Genomic DNA, 16317 nt, shown 5'->3' on the forward strand with positions numbered 1-16317 from the left:
ACTATTCAGTATTTTTGGTATCTTCCCATTCGATGCTCTCAAGTTTCGACACAATGTAGAACACACAACTATCACAAATAGTCAACCTTCACTTCATTGTTACGGGTACTGGTATTGGAACTAGATTAATTTGACATTATCATTGTACTTCAGACTAGTAGTCTTGCTTGTGACCACTGAAAATTGTAGCATAAGTGTTTAGAAGGACAAGAACATTTGTATTTACAGAGCAAGTATAAAAGCACTTGTACTTGGGCCCCTACATTGTGGCACCTTCTAACTGTGTTGTATAACAGGTCTAACATGATCATGGTTGAAGAAAACCAATTCTGGCAACTCAGAATTCCACTTCATATGTGCATGTTATGACTTTCACTTCCTGTCAGTCTTCACTGCGTCGAATGCCGACCGCACCTTCGTGCCTATTGTCTACCCATTCCTCACCAGGAGATCATGTCACGTGATCTCTCACCTGTGTAGCATACCCGCTGTTGTAATAACCCTTTGTTTCTGCTCATATATTATTGTTTCCCGGTTTTATGTATCAGTTTTGTGGTTACTCATGTGTTTCATTTATCTAGTATGTGTGTCATGTTATTTTTTTACTTTGAAAATTAAAAAAAAAGAATGAAAAAAGGTATTTCAACCAATCAAATATATACAGATACTTGACATCCAATACAAGATATGAAAAGGAATAGTTTAATAATGCTGGTAGAGGTAACAGCTAAGTAAAAAACAACTGAATTTTTTATCATCAACCAAAGTCACCATCAAAAGAAAGTACGCCATAAGTTTTTTTTTCATATCAGTCCACAATTACACGACCAAAACGTTGATTGACCTACATGCAAGACATGGTTGGGCAGAAAAGATCACTTTTCATTACCATCCACTTCAATCTTATGGTACTGACATGAAACAATCACTTTGCTTTGCTCTTTAAAAGTCTAAAAGTACATGTAGTACCTCAATTGAGAACACTCTTGCACAGATTACTACATAGTATAGTATATAATGCATTACAAAAATACATACAGTAGTGATTATTTATTATTAGTTCAGTTTCAAAGCAAATAATCTTTTATATTATCAATTTAGAAATTTCACTTATATTAACATCTCAGGTAGATATAACTGTATGTAGCCATTCAAAAGGCTGTGGGAAATTTACATCTACAACAACTGTTTCCCAATAAATGTCCCTTGTCAGTGCATAAGTTTATGGAGTACACTGTGGAGGGAATGACAGCAGCAACCAATCACTGCACACTCCCAATAACACTGCTGTGGACTGTGCACACCATTACGGTGGTTTTTACTACCTTCTGATCGAGAAGGCAAAATTTCACATTTGCAGCAACAAGGAACATATCTTTGGTCCCTTTGTCCACATCTGTTATGAAGTAAATGATACAGATACTATCGTTGTTATACAAAATATACACATCTCTGCAGCACAACAATCTACAGGTCAGTACTATAAATAGGAAACTTCCATATTTTTTGTAACATTTATGTAACAACCTTACATTTCAGCCTTGCTGGACAAACAGGCAATTTTCACTGACAATGCTCACATCACAAGTCTCCTAACAGACCAGTTGGGATCCGCTACAATTTCCAGTGCAGCGCTTCAGGACACTACCATTCATAGGTATGTGTCTGCACTCTTGCCAATCTACATCTGCATGAAGGTTTGAGATATCTTGGGATTACATATCCAACCTAATACTTACAAAAAAGTAGGTAAAGATTTTCTCAATATATTTTCTTGTATACATCCATGTTAAAAATTGGAAGCATATACAGTACAAATTTTCACTTGATAATACTGATTTCAGATAATTTTCATGTCACATGAATGGATGTAAAGGACTTGAAATAATCCAACAATGTCTCCACAGGTAAAAGTCATAATTGGCTGTTGATAACATTTGAACGCGCAATAGGCAGACTGCACACAACCTACATACATCAACTGTGTGACTATGCAGGCTATACTCTGGAATACTTGCCCAGAGCAATGGAGGATGGGGAAGGCTGGAGGAGGAGGTTGATGAACATCTGTGACACTTTCACAACCAAATGATGATGGTCACCTATTTTGACTAGAGCCAAACCCTGTGTTTTCCTATTTGTCATTTCAAACATAAATCCTTGAGGTTTCTGAACGATTCAGAATTGCATAGTCCTATCCTTACTGCTTACCATCACATTTGCTGCCAGGATTAATCATTTACAATCTTTTACAATTTTGCAGCAATGTTTATTTACTTAGTTAGCTGCTCTATATGGCACAAAAAAACTTACATTTCCTATTAGCTGGAACTTGTCATAAATTTTATCAAAATTATGCACATTAAGAAAATGGCAACATATCCAGCAAAAGACTTGCAAGCGACATCACTATCCAGCTACAGTTTGGCCCAACTGTGGAGTCAAACCTGTGGCCCAGCATGGTACAAGTCATCATTATTTCTCACAGTTCCCCCAGGTATCTGCAGACACGACTAGTCTTGCTCCTGCCTCCTGAGGATGAAGGGGTGCTTGAGCAGCTGAGTGGCTGACGGCCGCTGGTCTGGGTTTCTTGTCAGGCAGGCGTGGACAAAGTCGTGGGCAGTAGGGGAGGCTGTTTCAGGTACCTCAGGCACCTACAAACCACATGAAAACAAACATTCAAGTCCTGCAATACATGGCTAGACCTCATTCTTATAGACATGCATATATATGTACATGGTGAACAGAAAGAACAGGTACATACCTCCTTGCCACTGCCTATGTGGAAGATGGCAGCCATGGGAGCCATGTCTGCCCAGGGCGGCTTCCCAGTCAGCATCTCAAACACTGTACAGCCCACACTCCACACGTCAGACTTCACCCCATAGCCAGACTCTGCCACCACCTCAGGAGCCATCCAATAAGGGGTGCCTAGCAATACATAAGGTGTTACAATGTTTTCAAACAAAGCCTGACAGTGGTTCAGTACAGTCAAGAATACAAGTCAAACAAGAACATACACATACAATACAACAGGAACCAAACGTTGACTGACTGACCTCGCATGGACTTCAGCACTTGGCTGTTGGAGACACTGAGTCGCTCACACACACGCCTGGCACAGCCAAAGTCTATCAGCTTGATCACACCATTGGGCATCAGCATGATGTTGTTCCCCTTCAGATCCCTGTGGACAGGAGAGTTGCATCCAGGAAAACATGGTGAGAACAAGTCTTCACAACATAGAGATAGCACTGCCTGATATTGTCTTACAAACAATTAAGAACATCCTTCATGACCTACACAATCATTACACATGCAGCTGTTTGCATCAAGCCATTGTGATCTGCAGCTGGTGGACATGTTACAGTGGCTGACCTGTGGATGATGTTGTTGTTGTGCAGGTACTCCACGCCTATGAGGATCTGCCTGGTGTACCTGCTGACCACGCCCTCCTCCAGCACACCGAAGCGTGCCAGCAGGGAGGCCAGGGTTCCTCCGGGGATGAACTGCATGAAGATGTTCACCACGTTACCTTCCAGACTGGTGCCCAGAAACCTGCGGGAAAGGTACAAGTACAGGCTGTTAACTCTACTTCACCAAAGAATACTGAAAACAACTGTTATCAGAAGAACAGATATGGAACTTAAAGCTAGCTCTTCTCTGTTTCATCTTCTGGTTCAGATAAATAAAATTGTCCACCTTCTTCTTTAACCTTAAATAAGCTGAAGGTCACAATTTGATATGGGGTTAGGCAACAGGGAGAGGGTTACACTCTTACTTTTCCAGGGCTGTCTTGCACAGATGTCTATAGATAGACACAAAACCTTCAGTAAATTGTGCCAAGTCTTTTGCCTGAGTTTGTGTTGCCCACCCACCTGACAATGTTCCTGTGTCGGAGAGTCTGTAGCAGGTCCACTTCGTCCCTGAGCCTCTGGTACTCCTGCTCAGCCTTCTCCCAGTGAGCTGTGTTCAACTCCACCTGCTTCACAGCTATCAACTCCCCACGACTCGTCAGACCACAGCACACCTACACAGGTATACACAGTTAAGCACTGCAGAACCAACCTAAGAAGATTGTCCAACTTGTCTGACAATTAAATGTTTGCAAGTTTCATACACTTTTTCCCAACGTGAAGTATTGTCTCCACTTTCTCTGTTGCAACTGAAGTACATTTGTATTGTGTCCTTTTTAGTCACTTTGACAATGACATATACAAATCAATACAAGAGAAATTTTGTGTAACCATAATCAAGGTGCCTGCAGATTTCTCACCTTGCCATAAGCACCCTTGCCTAGCAGGTTGCCCTTCTTCCACTGAATGACCTGCTCCTCCTCCTGTGAGCCCATCCCCTCAGTACTGTAGGTGGCCACACTGCCGCTGCGACCACTGCTGCGACTGACACAGCTGCGCAGGACACTGGTGTGAGGCTGAAATAAGAAAAGGGTTTTATCGTTATCTGTGGTAACAACAGCTATATACAATTCCTATGTTTAAATGGAAAAGCATGTATTGTCTGCAAAAGTATTGTTGCAATGGAATCTGGCCTGTCACTTTACATTGATTTTACAATCTTGCTACAATACAATAACCAGCAGGCACTGAATATCTTTGTATCCGACAATTTACAGTTTGTGGTCATTCCAACAACATTTTCTGATTGAGTCTTTATCATCAGATCTCAATGTTTCACAGGTACCTCAGAGTTCAGGCTGTTGAAATCCTCTGGTCCCCTTGGAGCCATCACCAGCTCTGTGGTCTCGTCAGCACCATCATAGTCATCAGGGGGCACAGGTGTCATGGTACTCATCTCACTACCATCCTCTCCCACAAAGTGCACATTGTCCACTCCAGCACTGTACTCTGAGAACACCGACATGGTCTGATCTATGTCATCGAGATCAGTTTGGAAGCTAGTCTTACGTGATGTGATTCTTGTGGACCAGCCCTCACCATTGTCTGTGAGGGGAACGTTCATGTTCCCGTGGCCCAGCAGGATGGGAGCCATAAATACGTTCTCATCTGTATTCTCTTCATCCTCAAGCTGCATCAGAGCTTCTTGATAAAATGCATCCAAGTCAGAGTCATGTGAACTTACAGAACCACTGTCATCTGGAAAGGAAGTATGTGTTTCCACACTTCCAGCTGCAGACTGACCCAAATGAACATTGTCCTTCTGCTCACACTCTGGATCAATTTGTAGCTGTACCTCTAAATCATGGGACAGTTTACTGTTGTCGTCATTGTCTTTCTTGGAGGATTGGAGGAGCATATCAATAACCAAGAGGCCAGATTTTGTGTTAGGTAGTGGAAGAGTTGATGCTTTAACATCTTCAGTAAAGTCAAAGTCTTCTGACTTGTCTGGGGGGAAGGGAAGTGTTGCAGCCTTCATGTCATCAGAGAACTCCCTGATGGCCTTCAGGGTTTCAGGAAGAAGCTTGGGTAGGGATTTGCTCAAAGTCCCTTCCTTAAAATAGTTTCGAACCATACTGCCAATATTTCCATGTCTTCTTCCCGAGTTCTTTGCATTGAGTCCATTTAGTGACATTGCTAGTGGGGAAAGCTGTACGTTAGATTGTTTCTTAGAAGTGTGTTTGGCCTCCCCTATGGCTTCTTCTTCCTTACTCCTTGGGGAAACCATATCTTTTAAGAGGTCAGGTGACGGTGCATAGTCTGTTTCTGCATAGTCTGTCTGGATGTGCCATCCAAGGCCAGACACAAAAGCAATTGTACCTTGATCAACCTTGCTCAAGTCTTCCTCAACTTCCTCCTTCTTCTTCTTCTTGCTTTTCTTTTGTTTGGCAGATTGTTGGTTTTTGCCCTTTGCCTGTGCACTGGCAGAATCTCCTGACCTAGACTTTTTAGCAACTGTAGTAGAGGTGGCAGAGGACTTACCCAAGCTCTTACCAGACCTAGTTGAGCTGCCTGAGCCCTGTCTCTGTTGTCTGCTGGATGATGTCTCCCTACTTCTCTTTCCTGTACCTTTCTTGGTGGGTTTGGCACTACCAGGCTTGATATTCTGTGAATCATTTTGTGTGAGAGTTGGTAGGAGGCTCAGAAAGTCTTGTATTATGGGTGTTGGCTCTTCCATGGTTGTCCGCGGAGTAGGGTTGATAATTTCAACAGAAGGCAAAATCAGACTGGACTGCACATCACTATTAGTATTTACAGTGTTGGAATAGGCTGTGTCTTTAGTCAAGATGTGGTCACTCTTATTGCTAGTCAAGTTGTTATTTGTGCATTCAGTAGCAGAAGAAGTCAACTTTGGCAGCGTGTTAGTCGAACCAGGACTTGATAAGTTACGTGCAACATCAGCTTCACTACCACTGTTCTGCTCAGTAGGATAATCCTCTACTGCATCAAGTTTGTGTTCTCCAGTTGGCTGAACAATATAGTAGTTCTGGTCCTTCCTCATCATGAGCTGTTCACTTAGCCTGTATGAGATTGTTGCATATCTATCTGAATCTGGAGTCTCACAGGCACGCACTTGTTGTGGAGATGTAGGCTTCACAGTGGACTGTGTTATAGTCTTAGCTTGACCTTGCACAACATTGTCTGAGCTGCTTGTTGTGGCCACCTTCTTTTTAGTTCTTTTCTTTGCTGCATTCCTCTTACTTGCACTTCCTTTTGACACAACAAATTCTGAAATGCTTGTTGTTTCATTGATCTCTTTTGGACACTTCCGTGGATTTTTCCCAACATGGTCTTTACATCCTCCATCTTCTGTTTCCTTTGCTCCAGTGGAACCTTTGTTCTGGGGTTCTGATAGTTTTACATTGGCACCATTTTTCACTGCTTTCTCAGCAGAAACTGCTTGAACTACTCTGACTATCTGCTGATCAGTACTGGGAGGTGCTGCAGTTGGTCTGTCACCTGCACTCTGCACCTCTTGACTTGTGGAGTCTGGTGAGCTTGAGTGTTCAGTAGAAATGTCAGTCTTCTGATGAGTGTCTGAAACAGGAGGTGGCATCCTCCTATGATGAGCATCGCCCTTGCCTTTGCTACACCCTAGCCTTTGTGATGTTCCTCTAAGCTGACTGTCTTCTATGACAAATGATGAAGATCTTGAAAGCAGTGAAGATGTATTGGTTTCACTGACGACAGAACCTTCCTTTTCTGCTAAATCTTCAGTACTGCCATCTGGAAACAGAAAAAATACACATTCCACATGTTAGACAACTAGTATATAAAAAACACAGGACTGGTAAACACTGCATTTCTGGTAATTACAAATGGATCATGTAACTGCATAGGTCTACAAACATATAGTCTTAATTCTTATATGCCAGTATTTCTTACCCTGACTTCTGGGAGATGTCTCTACAGATGTTTCCCCTCCGCTGCACAAGAACTGCCGAGGTGAGGGAGGGAGCACGAAGGGGGAAGATTCACGACTTTCCTTCTGCTAGAAAAATGGAGCAAAATCAATAAATCCTGCAAAAACTTAACAAATATTCAGTAACTATCTTGCTATTCAAAGAATTTTGAATAGAACATTACTTATATAGTATATATTTACTACATTTCTTAACAAATGTAGAGTTTAAGCGATGAGCTAAACAGTCCTCCCAGACATCCTCCACACTTGCCTCACTGCAGAGCGACCTGCTCTCTTCCTGCTCCTGGTGCTCCAGATGTGGAGAGGGCAGCCTGTACTGTAGCCTGCTGGCCTGTCTGATGTACACCTCACATGCTGCTGCCACGTCACCCGCACATGGGTCAGAGTTCAGCCGTCTGTCCCGCGGGGAAAACCTAAGGGAAGTAGGCTCAGGTCAACATATCTGACTCCATATACAGCTAATAGTAGTTCTATCATTGTTGTGCACCAAATATGAAATGGATACGACAATTCTAACATGCATCAAATCAAGTTTTTAGTACATGTCACAAGTATACCCCCACCCACCCACAAAAATTACAGCTTTGCATCATGTAGAAAAAGTTATCGAGAAGCTCAGCAGGTCCAGCCTTTCCCCATGCAATGTTGAGGCAGTATGGTGTAATTGAAAGTCACTTGATGATGATGAAAGTCACTTACTTCTTCCTGTCTGTAGATCCAGAGCATGACATGATTCTGGGTCTTTTCTGTATCAAGGCACTAATTGGGCTGTTCTCTAGTCTCTGAAGTCTGCAAAATCGATTCACAGGATAAGGCAAATTCTATACAACTGTACACACACTGTAAATCTTGAAACTGTTGTGGTGGTTTTATTTTCAGTGACTAGCCCACCGCAAAGTCATGACACGGCAAATACATGTATGTCTTTCTTGTATAGCTACTGTACTACAGAGTTTCAACTGCAAATTTTAACACCATTAAAACTCATTTTCCCTCTTACTGCAAAACAAAACAACATCTGTACTTTGAAAGTAAATGTATTTATGGTATCTTGATTAATACTTGACACTAAATATGATACTCATTTTTTGATAAAACATTATTCAACAAAACAATCATCATTATAACAACAGGATTTTTCAGTTACATAATCAGTTACAAATGTCCTTGTCAACTCCTTACCTTTTCTCCTGCACACTGTCTGTGATGCCCAGCTCTAGCATGGTGACGGACACAGGGGCCACCAGCTGAGGCAGCTGATCCTGTTGTCGTGGGGACGGATGGGCTGGAAGGACGGATGACAAAGTTACATCCAGTTCTCATATAAGTAAAAGAACAGTTTAGTTTGCATAATCATCAATTAAATCACTGTGAGAAGTGTGATGTACATTGTTAAGATATTGACTGTAACAGCTGATTTAGCTAGTTCCTAGTAGGAAATCAATGTATGCTGTCTGAGCATACTTTTCATATACCTTGTAACAGTCTGTATAAACCAAAGGCACAACATACTTTGTACATGTATGCAGGACACATGCGCATTCTATGTTTTCACATTCACACTGTCGATAATGTTCCTGTCCTTGGTGCTGAAATATATCTACATGATGATTAGCAGACAGCTAACATTTTCCCACAGTAGTAGTAATACAACTGATTTATTTGTGCTGTATTCAATAGCCAGTCTGAATCATGAAAAGGTCCAATTTGATCATGACTCCACCAGAGTAGCATTCTATCATGGCCCAACAGTACTAGTTACTCACAGTGTCTGGCCATGGTTGTCATCTTCAGCCTGCCCTTCCCCCTGATGTGTAGGGAGGGGGAGTCTGTCCCCCCACCTAGTGCAGTCTTTAGTTTGTTCTGCTTGACCTGTGCCCTGGACAGGATGAGAGGAGCCAGTGTGGCCCTGTCACTGCAGTTCTGTGGGCTCCGGTGGTGTCTGGGGGGAGTCTTGTTGGACACACGAGGAACCCCCAATTTCCTCACGGAGTCCCTGAAGTACAGAAAATTGAAGTACAGTAATCGTTCTCAATGAGAAACAATTTTGTAATCATGACCATATACCTTAAAATTTGCAACACATAAACATCATACCTAAAAGAAATGTTTTGATTTGTCAACACTAATATGGAAAGTAATCTGTATTTGATCTTATCTCCAATATAGAATGTGATATCTTGTTGATATGTATATCATCTTACCTTGGACTCGACTCTCCATCTGCCATGCCAGGATCAGCTGCATGAAGCCTCCTCTCCTCTGCAACCAGGTGCTGAAGTGCCCGGATGTCTGTTTTCAAACCAGTTGTCAATAACAAATTTTGCTCACAACAACTTAACGTATAGAAAATTGATAGCTATACATGTGGCTATACAATAACTAACCCTCTCCATAATTGTAACTGCCATACTGGGTAAATAGTGTACTTAAACAATTAGTGATAACTTCTAAACCTATCACTACATACAACACTTTGTCATAAAATACATAATATAAAAATATCATCATGATTTGTCCAGCAACATGTCTCACCAGTTAGTCCATGGGGCTCATGGATATATAATATTCCTAAAGGCCTTTAACAAAATGAATTCATGTTTCACATCCATAATTGATAAGAGCTGGTGCAGACTGAATGGTTAGTGAAAGGTCACTTATGCAGTTATAATGTGACAGGCTGATCATGATGTAACAAAGGGTGACATGTTGTGAATAAACCACATCATTACCACAACCAATCACAGTGTTGTTACTTACGGAGGGGGGTGGAGCTCAGGACAGAAGAGCTTGAGGAAAGTCCCTGTGTAGAATCATCCAATGTCTGCTCTTCCTTTCGTTCTGTGGAGACAAATATAGGAAAAGGTCAAGACACAAAACTAGTCCTATAAAAAGGTGACCATTTAAATTATCAATCCCTGGGGGGGAGTATTATTCCTATCATATGGTTACAAATTACCAGACTGAAAAATTTTGTCCCTGCACTGGTACTATGTACACTACAAGCAGATACACAAAACAGCTATAACCTCAAAGAACAAGGTGTGTTTGAAAATGTGTACTTGTACATACATGTATGTTTAGGATAACAGATCTAATTCGTCACTATCCTTACCTGCATGGTTTCTTGATGGAGGTCTAACTGGAGTTAGTTCCCTGCTTGTATTTGAGTGGGTAGCCTCAGTCCATGCCTCTGTTATTGCAATCAAAATGAATGAGTTAAAGGAGACAGTAAAGGAAGGGTTTGATCTGTTTTTTTGAAACTAACTAAATGCAACCAACACCACTTCAGTTGGGATTTATGTAGGTCTTTTGATCATGACATCCAGATTTCTAAATCTATTTTCAAACATTGGTTAATGTGTAATTGCATACAAATACTTCCCTTTGTATTACCATTGGAGTGATGATAGCAACAATTCAGGCATTGTTTGTTTTTCGTTCTACTTGTGAAGGCCATGTAAGTGCCCAACTTTTCCATTTAGTTTTTGAAAAATGTTTTAATTGTAGATACCAGTTAAATACATACTAAATCAAGCCTTTCCTTCAGACAACTTGAAGCAAACAAATGCGAAATAGTGAAATAAAGAAATTACACCTGTCCAGTTTATTGAGCAAACTATTGCCCCACTGTCTGGTTATTCACTCATCAATTATTAACAAATAACCCTTTGTTATTTCACAGACTACAACATTTGTACTACAGACAGTACAATTACCATTTCAATAAGTAAACAGAAGGAACTGACAGGGCATTTCAGTACGGTTAAAACACATCACTGTTTTGACATGCTTGGCCCTACAAGATAATTTCGTATATCAAACTTTAAATTTTTTATATCAATGATAACAAGTTTTACAACTAAAATAAAATATTTTCTCTACTAAAAGCAACATTTTCTACATATTACAAACCTCTAAGTGCACTTTTGAGTCTCTTTCCCCTAGCCACCTCAGCAGGTGTCATTCCTGAATCATCTACACTTGTGATGTCTGCCCCATGTTCCAGTAGGACAGCAGAACACTGCTCGTGGCCATGGGAAGCCTGGGGGAAATACAACACAAGAACGTTACAAACTGATCAATACATACATTTTGTAACTTCCATTGCATCGGCCTCAGTCTTTAGATTCCTAGCAATTACGTTCCAGTGATTCCTATGTTACAAAAGTTGTACGACCATGCACTTTTAACTGTTTGTAGTCGGCTTTTTAGATTAAGTGCCTTAGATCATCATTGCACCTGAATGAAAATAAACAAACTTAAACACAATACATACAGAGACATGAAGAGGTGTGGCCCCTGACCATCCTTTGACGTTGACATCAGCTCCACCCTCTATCAGCGTCAGAACCGAGGAAGTTTTGCCAGCCTGAGAGGCCCAGTGGATGGGAGTCAGACTACGCTTGTCTGGGGCATCTGCAAAATGAAACAAAATACATCTTACAGGTGCATTATATCTTGAAAAGTTATAGCCTGATTCCATTTTAGATTCATTAGATTTATATCACTATTAATAGTACACTATTGGATGACAAATCATTCGCTTCATCATAAAGAGTGATGATGTGTAATGATTTATTCCCATTACAACATGAATGTTCCAAGTTACTTACCAACATCAGAGCCTCCTTTGATAAGCGCTTCCACAACCTTCTCTGACCCCTGACCTTTAGCAGATGCAGCCAGGTGCAGGGGTGTCTTACCCTCATCATCATATGCAGTCACATCTCTGAGTGGATACAAAAAGTTAACACAATCAAAATGTTTCTGGGCTCAGAGAAAAATATCCAATCTCTATAACATTATGTTTCTGGGCTCACACTTAACATTTGCTTTCAGTTTCAGTGATAGAACAGGACCTTGATCACATGCAACTTTATGGCTAGAATCAACATTAGTACTAGAATCAACATCTTTCTATCAGTAGAAGCTCATTGTTATTGAATACTCTCATACTTACGCTCTCTTGCCAATCAGCTCTTTCACTACATCTGTAGGATTATGCTGGTTTGGAACAACTGCAAGAGAAAGAAATGGTTTTGTACACATAAAAAAAAATTGAATTTCTGAGTGTGCTACATGTATATCTATACTTGTAATGTGGGAGGAATAAAAATCAAGCTACCAAGAAATGTATGTAAGATCATATTTCAATATGTCTCAGTAGAGAAGGGTAGAAACTTACGATCTTGGAACATGTCCATGTCCCTTGTGGCCAACAGGAGGGGGGAGAAGCCTTCAGAGTTACTGCAGTTGATGTCAAGGGCCTTACGACCACCCTGGAATAGACATAAAGCTTGAAATCTGATCATGGTGTTTGCACAGGAAGATTTAATGAATGTGTGCAAATAGCTAAAATAGAACACCGACACTTTCTCCCTCTGTGCTAAACAAGCTTTAAAAAATATCTTTGAACAGTAGTTGACATTACAAATCATCCAGAACTTGATAGAATTGATGCTCTATGATGTTTTATACTTCCCTTGGCTGACCCGAAAGAAGACATGAAATCCACTTTTGTTGCAAACTCAACACTATATATTTTAGAATCCTTAGTAACCTTTGCTGTGCAAGCCTTACCAGCAGGGCCTTGACTTTCCTGGTGTTTCCTTGCCAGGCAGCCTGCAGCAGGTGGCGGTGGGATGTGCCCACCCTGTCCACCGACTCCAGCAGCATGCGGCACACATGTGCAGGTGCCAGGTCCATGGCCGTCTGGCCTTCATGGTTACGTAAAGTGATGTCAGCACCATACTTTAACAACAGGTCTACTATCTGTAAGTCAATACAATGGTGTACATCAAAATACTTAGACATGCAAACACATCTTTTTTCAATACAGTGTAAAAAGTACTTTGCGGCAACAGAAGGCACCTAGATGAATTTTTTGGGGATATGACCAATTATACTGATAATGATCAACTAGGCCAGGGTAAGCCCTTTGTGTCCATAAGAGATTAGGATCACCTGACTCCCTCCTTTGCTGATGTTTGTTGTTGGTAACAAAGTCAGTTTTTTTTCTACAAACACTACAACCTTAAAAGGTTAACGAATATTCTAGTAAACTTGCTCTTAATACTGAAATGCACTGGCCAAGAAAATTGACAATGTCAGACCATAGTATGTACAAACAAGGAGGTTTAACTACTGGCATATGTAAGCCGCTCCCTGGGAAACCAAATAGACCATGAAACTACAGCACTGTTTTACATACCCTGGTGTGGCCTTTCTGTGCTGCCCAGACCAGAGCTGTGTTTCCTGTTCTTGGCTCCTTCACATCAATACTGATGACCTGTAAGACACATCATGCTGTTAAACAGGATCATGTGAAGGTGGCAGGCAATGGAAAATGTCACACATGGAGAGTCTGAAACCATGAAGACTGTTGCCATACCTGTAGTATGGTACATTGTTCTGGTCATGCTCTGATTACCTGTCCTCTGACCAGGGTACAGACACATGAATGTTGATAGATTTTGGGATGTTTATCTTTATTCTGGTACTTACATCTTGGCTGCGGCGCTGTAGGAAGTTGAACACCCTTTCATAGTCACCGCCCTGAAAAACAGAATTTACTTTGTGTTATTCCGTTTTGGTTACATTTTAACTGTGTCCAGGCATAAACAATTAGACAAATTCCTATCTTTATGAGTATGCTACAGATATTGGGCTCAACACAAGATCAAACTATGCGCAATGATTAAAATTGATTCTCAACACCAGATAACCAAATAAGTTCTTTGTTGGTCACAACAGTCTCATATTTTCCAAATGCGCAGGATGGAAATCAGCAACCCATATCTGACAACTTATCAAGACCAATTCCTTTCACCTCAGGTGTCACTATTGTTCAGAGTTTCTGTGGGAATCACGTGAACCAATGTTCCTATGCAAACTCTTCATTGTGTCTGAGCATCATCCTATGGACAGCAGTAATGTAATATTTCTCTACCAAATATTCTAGCTGTGCCAGCCGATTAGTACTTATGAGTAGAATTTTGCTTCAAAATTAAAACTGAACAATGGATTTTAGAATAGGAAAACTACCTAGTGGAAAAAATAGATATCAAAGCATAATACACATCCATTTCATGATATGGCAATGGAAGCAATATCCTATAGACTAGTATGATTTACCTTGGCAGCTGCCAGAAAGAGTTCCTCCAGGCCATGCAGCCTCTCGGAGCTGAAGAGGCTGGAGGCAATGTCATGGTAGTGGCGTAGCAGGTGTTTGTGGGACCTGCCAGCTTTCTGCAGGGGCCGCAGCTTGTGGTTGGCACCTCCGGATGAGTTGGACGGAATAGCAGCGGGCATTGGTCTTAATGTGATGGCTTACATGCTGCTGGAAACCACAGCAAGGTTAGAAATGGTAACTGTACTGAAAACAGCAATGAAACAATATTGTATGAGATACATGTAGTTCTTCTGTTAATTATCCTGTAACGTTTACAGTTTATTGCTGTAATTATCCCATTAGTCCCAGTACACCTATAAACCACAAGAGGGGAAATAAGTGCAATTGACAGATGGTCTGGACACCAAGTCATAAATACATTCAGCAGATGTGAATTATTTAGTACACTGTTGGGCCGAGTTAGCTGTTTGATTTAAACTGCCATCAATCCAGCAGAAAAGGGTTTTTCTTGAATTGATCCCCAAAATAAATATTTGTTTTCAGGTGCCTGTTCAAATAGGTGTAGTACAGGTGTAGAGGCATAAAGCACCTAACATGGTAACATGTCTGTTGAGGAGATTCGTCCAACTTTCACTCCAAGTGGAAAAATTTACTTTAATTTGTGTTGATAACTTTACTAGTAAGTAGTAGTTTTATTAACTCCTGTCGTGTCTGAAAACGTTTCTGCACGATTTTGTCTGGCATTCCTGTCTTGTTGTGAAATGTTAGACTGATTCATGGTTGAACGGCCTTGCTTTTAAAGGCCTGGGTCCACAAACACAACACCTAGTGCGGATCAGGTGAGCTAACACTGTCCACATGTAACAAAGACTTCATGTTGCCCCTGACTTTCTGGCTGGCCCGTTTCCCAGGTTTTCTGGTTACCTGATCGCCCATCGCACTAGCCACTACACCTGTCTGTGCTTTCACCATTATCAACGTGAAGAATAATCAATGGCTCAGCTGGGAGGCGTTTATTATATACACAAATGTGTGGATTATCACAACTTAGCCGATGGCAATTAACATTTGTCTGCAATTTTGGAGTTGCCACGCGAATCGGGCAAAAACGGACATTCAGATCATTCTTAAACTAAAGTTAAAGTTAACAAAAAAAAGTTTGGTAAAGTTTAACACTACTAGACTGTAACGTTATGTTTTTGAAACCAATCGTTCCTTCTTGGGAAACAACATCATAATGATCAGGGGTGTTTTTGCGATTTAAGATACAGACAACTTGCCGTAACTGACAGTCTAGCTTCATCGTGATCACGGCATAATTTTCACGTGATGCGTTCATTCCAACTTATTAGTGCGTTACTTGGACGCTGAACCACCCTATTATCGAACCACACACGGGCAAATGTCGTTACTAACGCGTCAATTACCGTACCTGACGTCAAAATGTCTCACCTGGCTTAACTTAAGAGTCCCGTTCCTCCTGTGAAGAGTGTCAGGTAGCTTACTGTCTCCATCACCCCATACTGGATCTCAATAAGAAATCTCAGCCGGCTGAGTCGGTTGAAACTTTGTTTTCGTTGCTGCTAACTCCAAGGTAAATATTCAAAATGGCGCCCAACTATCGCGTGTTCCCGCGAGACTGCCAGGTGCCTGATGACGTCATGGCCAGGTGAACAGGTGTCTACTGTCCAAGGAGATGCGCTCAGATGTCCATGGAATCTTCCTTTTGTCAGGGCGGAAGCACGGACATGACTCACCCACGTGCAGTAGCTTCTAACACACTTCCAGACGGGCCTTCCCGAGATATCCGGGTGATAGAGTTTCAAGAAGATGTGAAGTGG

General features: G+C 41.3%; 1 protein-coding gene across 4 annotated transcripts; it reads right to left on the reverse strand.

Moving 5' to 3' along the window:
- Window positions 1-688: 688 nt before the first annotated feature.
- Window positions 689-16317, reverse strand: LOC136432834 (uncharacterized). 4 transcript variants are annotated; one of them, XM_066424366.1, is made up of 25 exons: window positions 15929-16317; window positions 14479-14680; window positions 13849-13899; window positions 13556-13633; window positions 12925-13116; window positions 12530-12623; window positions 12305-12362; window positions 11958-12073; window positions 11621-11760; window positions 11257-11386; window positions 10457-10534; window positions 10102-10182; window positions 9546-9633; window positions 9108-9337; window positions 8524-8626; window positions 8041-8130; window positions 7592-7754; window positions 7302-7407; window positions 4702-7142; window positions 4277-4432; window positions 3879-4030; window positions 3379-3558; window positions 3060-3187; window positions 2765-2931; window positions 689-2654 (listed from the first exon to the last, which is right to left on the reverse strand). In XM_066424366.1, exons 2-25 carry the CDS (start codon window positions 14653-14655, stop codon window positions 2514-2516), a joined length of 5340 nt encoding a protein of 1779 aa, XP_066280463.1. In that variant the 5' UTR covers window positions 14656-14680; window positions 15929-16317; the 3' UTR covers window positions 689-2513. The 4 variants fall into 4 exon arrangements, with proteins under 4 accessions (XP_066280463.1, XP_066280464.1, XP_066280465.1 ...); XM_066424367.1 differs by having other exon boundaries at window positions 14479-14683; XM_066424368.1 differs by having other exon boundaries at window positions 14479-14719.

This window comes from Branchiostoma lanceolatum, chromosome 4, assembly GCF_035083965.1.
Source record: "Branchiostoma lanceolatum isolate klBraLanc5 chromosome 4, klBraLanc5.hap2, whole genome shotgun sequence".
Classification (NCBI taxonomy): Eukaryota; Metazoa; Chordata; class Leptocardii; order Amphioxiformes; family Branchiostomatidae; genus Branchiostoma; species Branchiostoma lanceolatum.

Excerpts from the sequence above, each read along its gene's own strand:
- LOC136432834 (XM_066424366.1), bottom strand. The coding sequence starts at position 14,655 with ATGCCCGCTGCTATTCCGTCCAACTCATCCGGAGGTGCCAACCACAAG. Across the intron at positions 12,363-12,529 it reads CATGGACATGTTCCAAGATC|TTGTTCCAAACCAGCATAAT; the intron begins GTAAGTTTCTAC and ends TTTCTCTTGCAG. Across the intron at positions 7,755-8,040 it reads GGATCTACAGACAGGAAGAA|GTTTTCCCCGCGGGACAGAC; the intron begins GTAAGTGACTTT and ends TACTTCCCTTAG.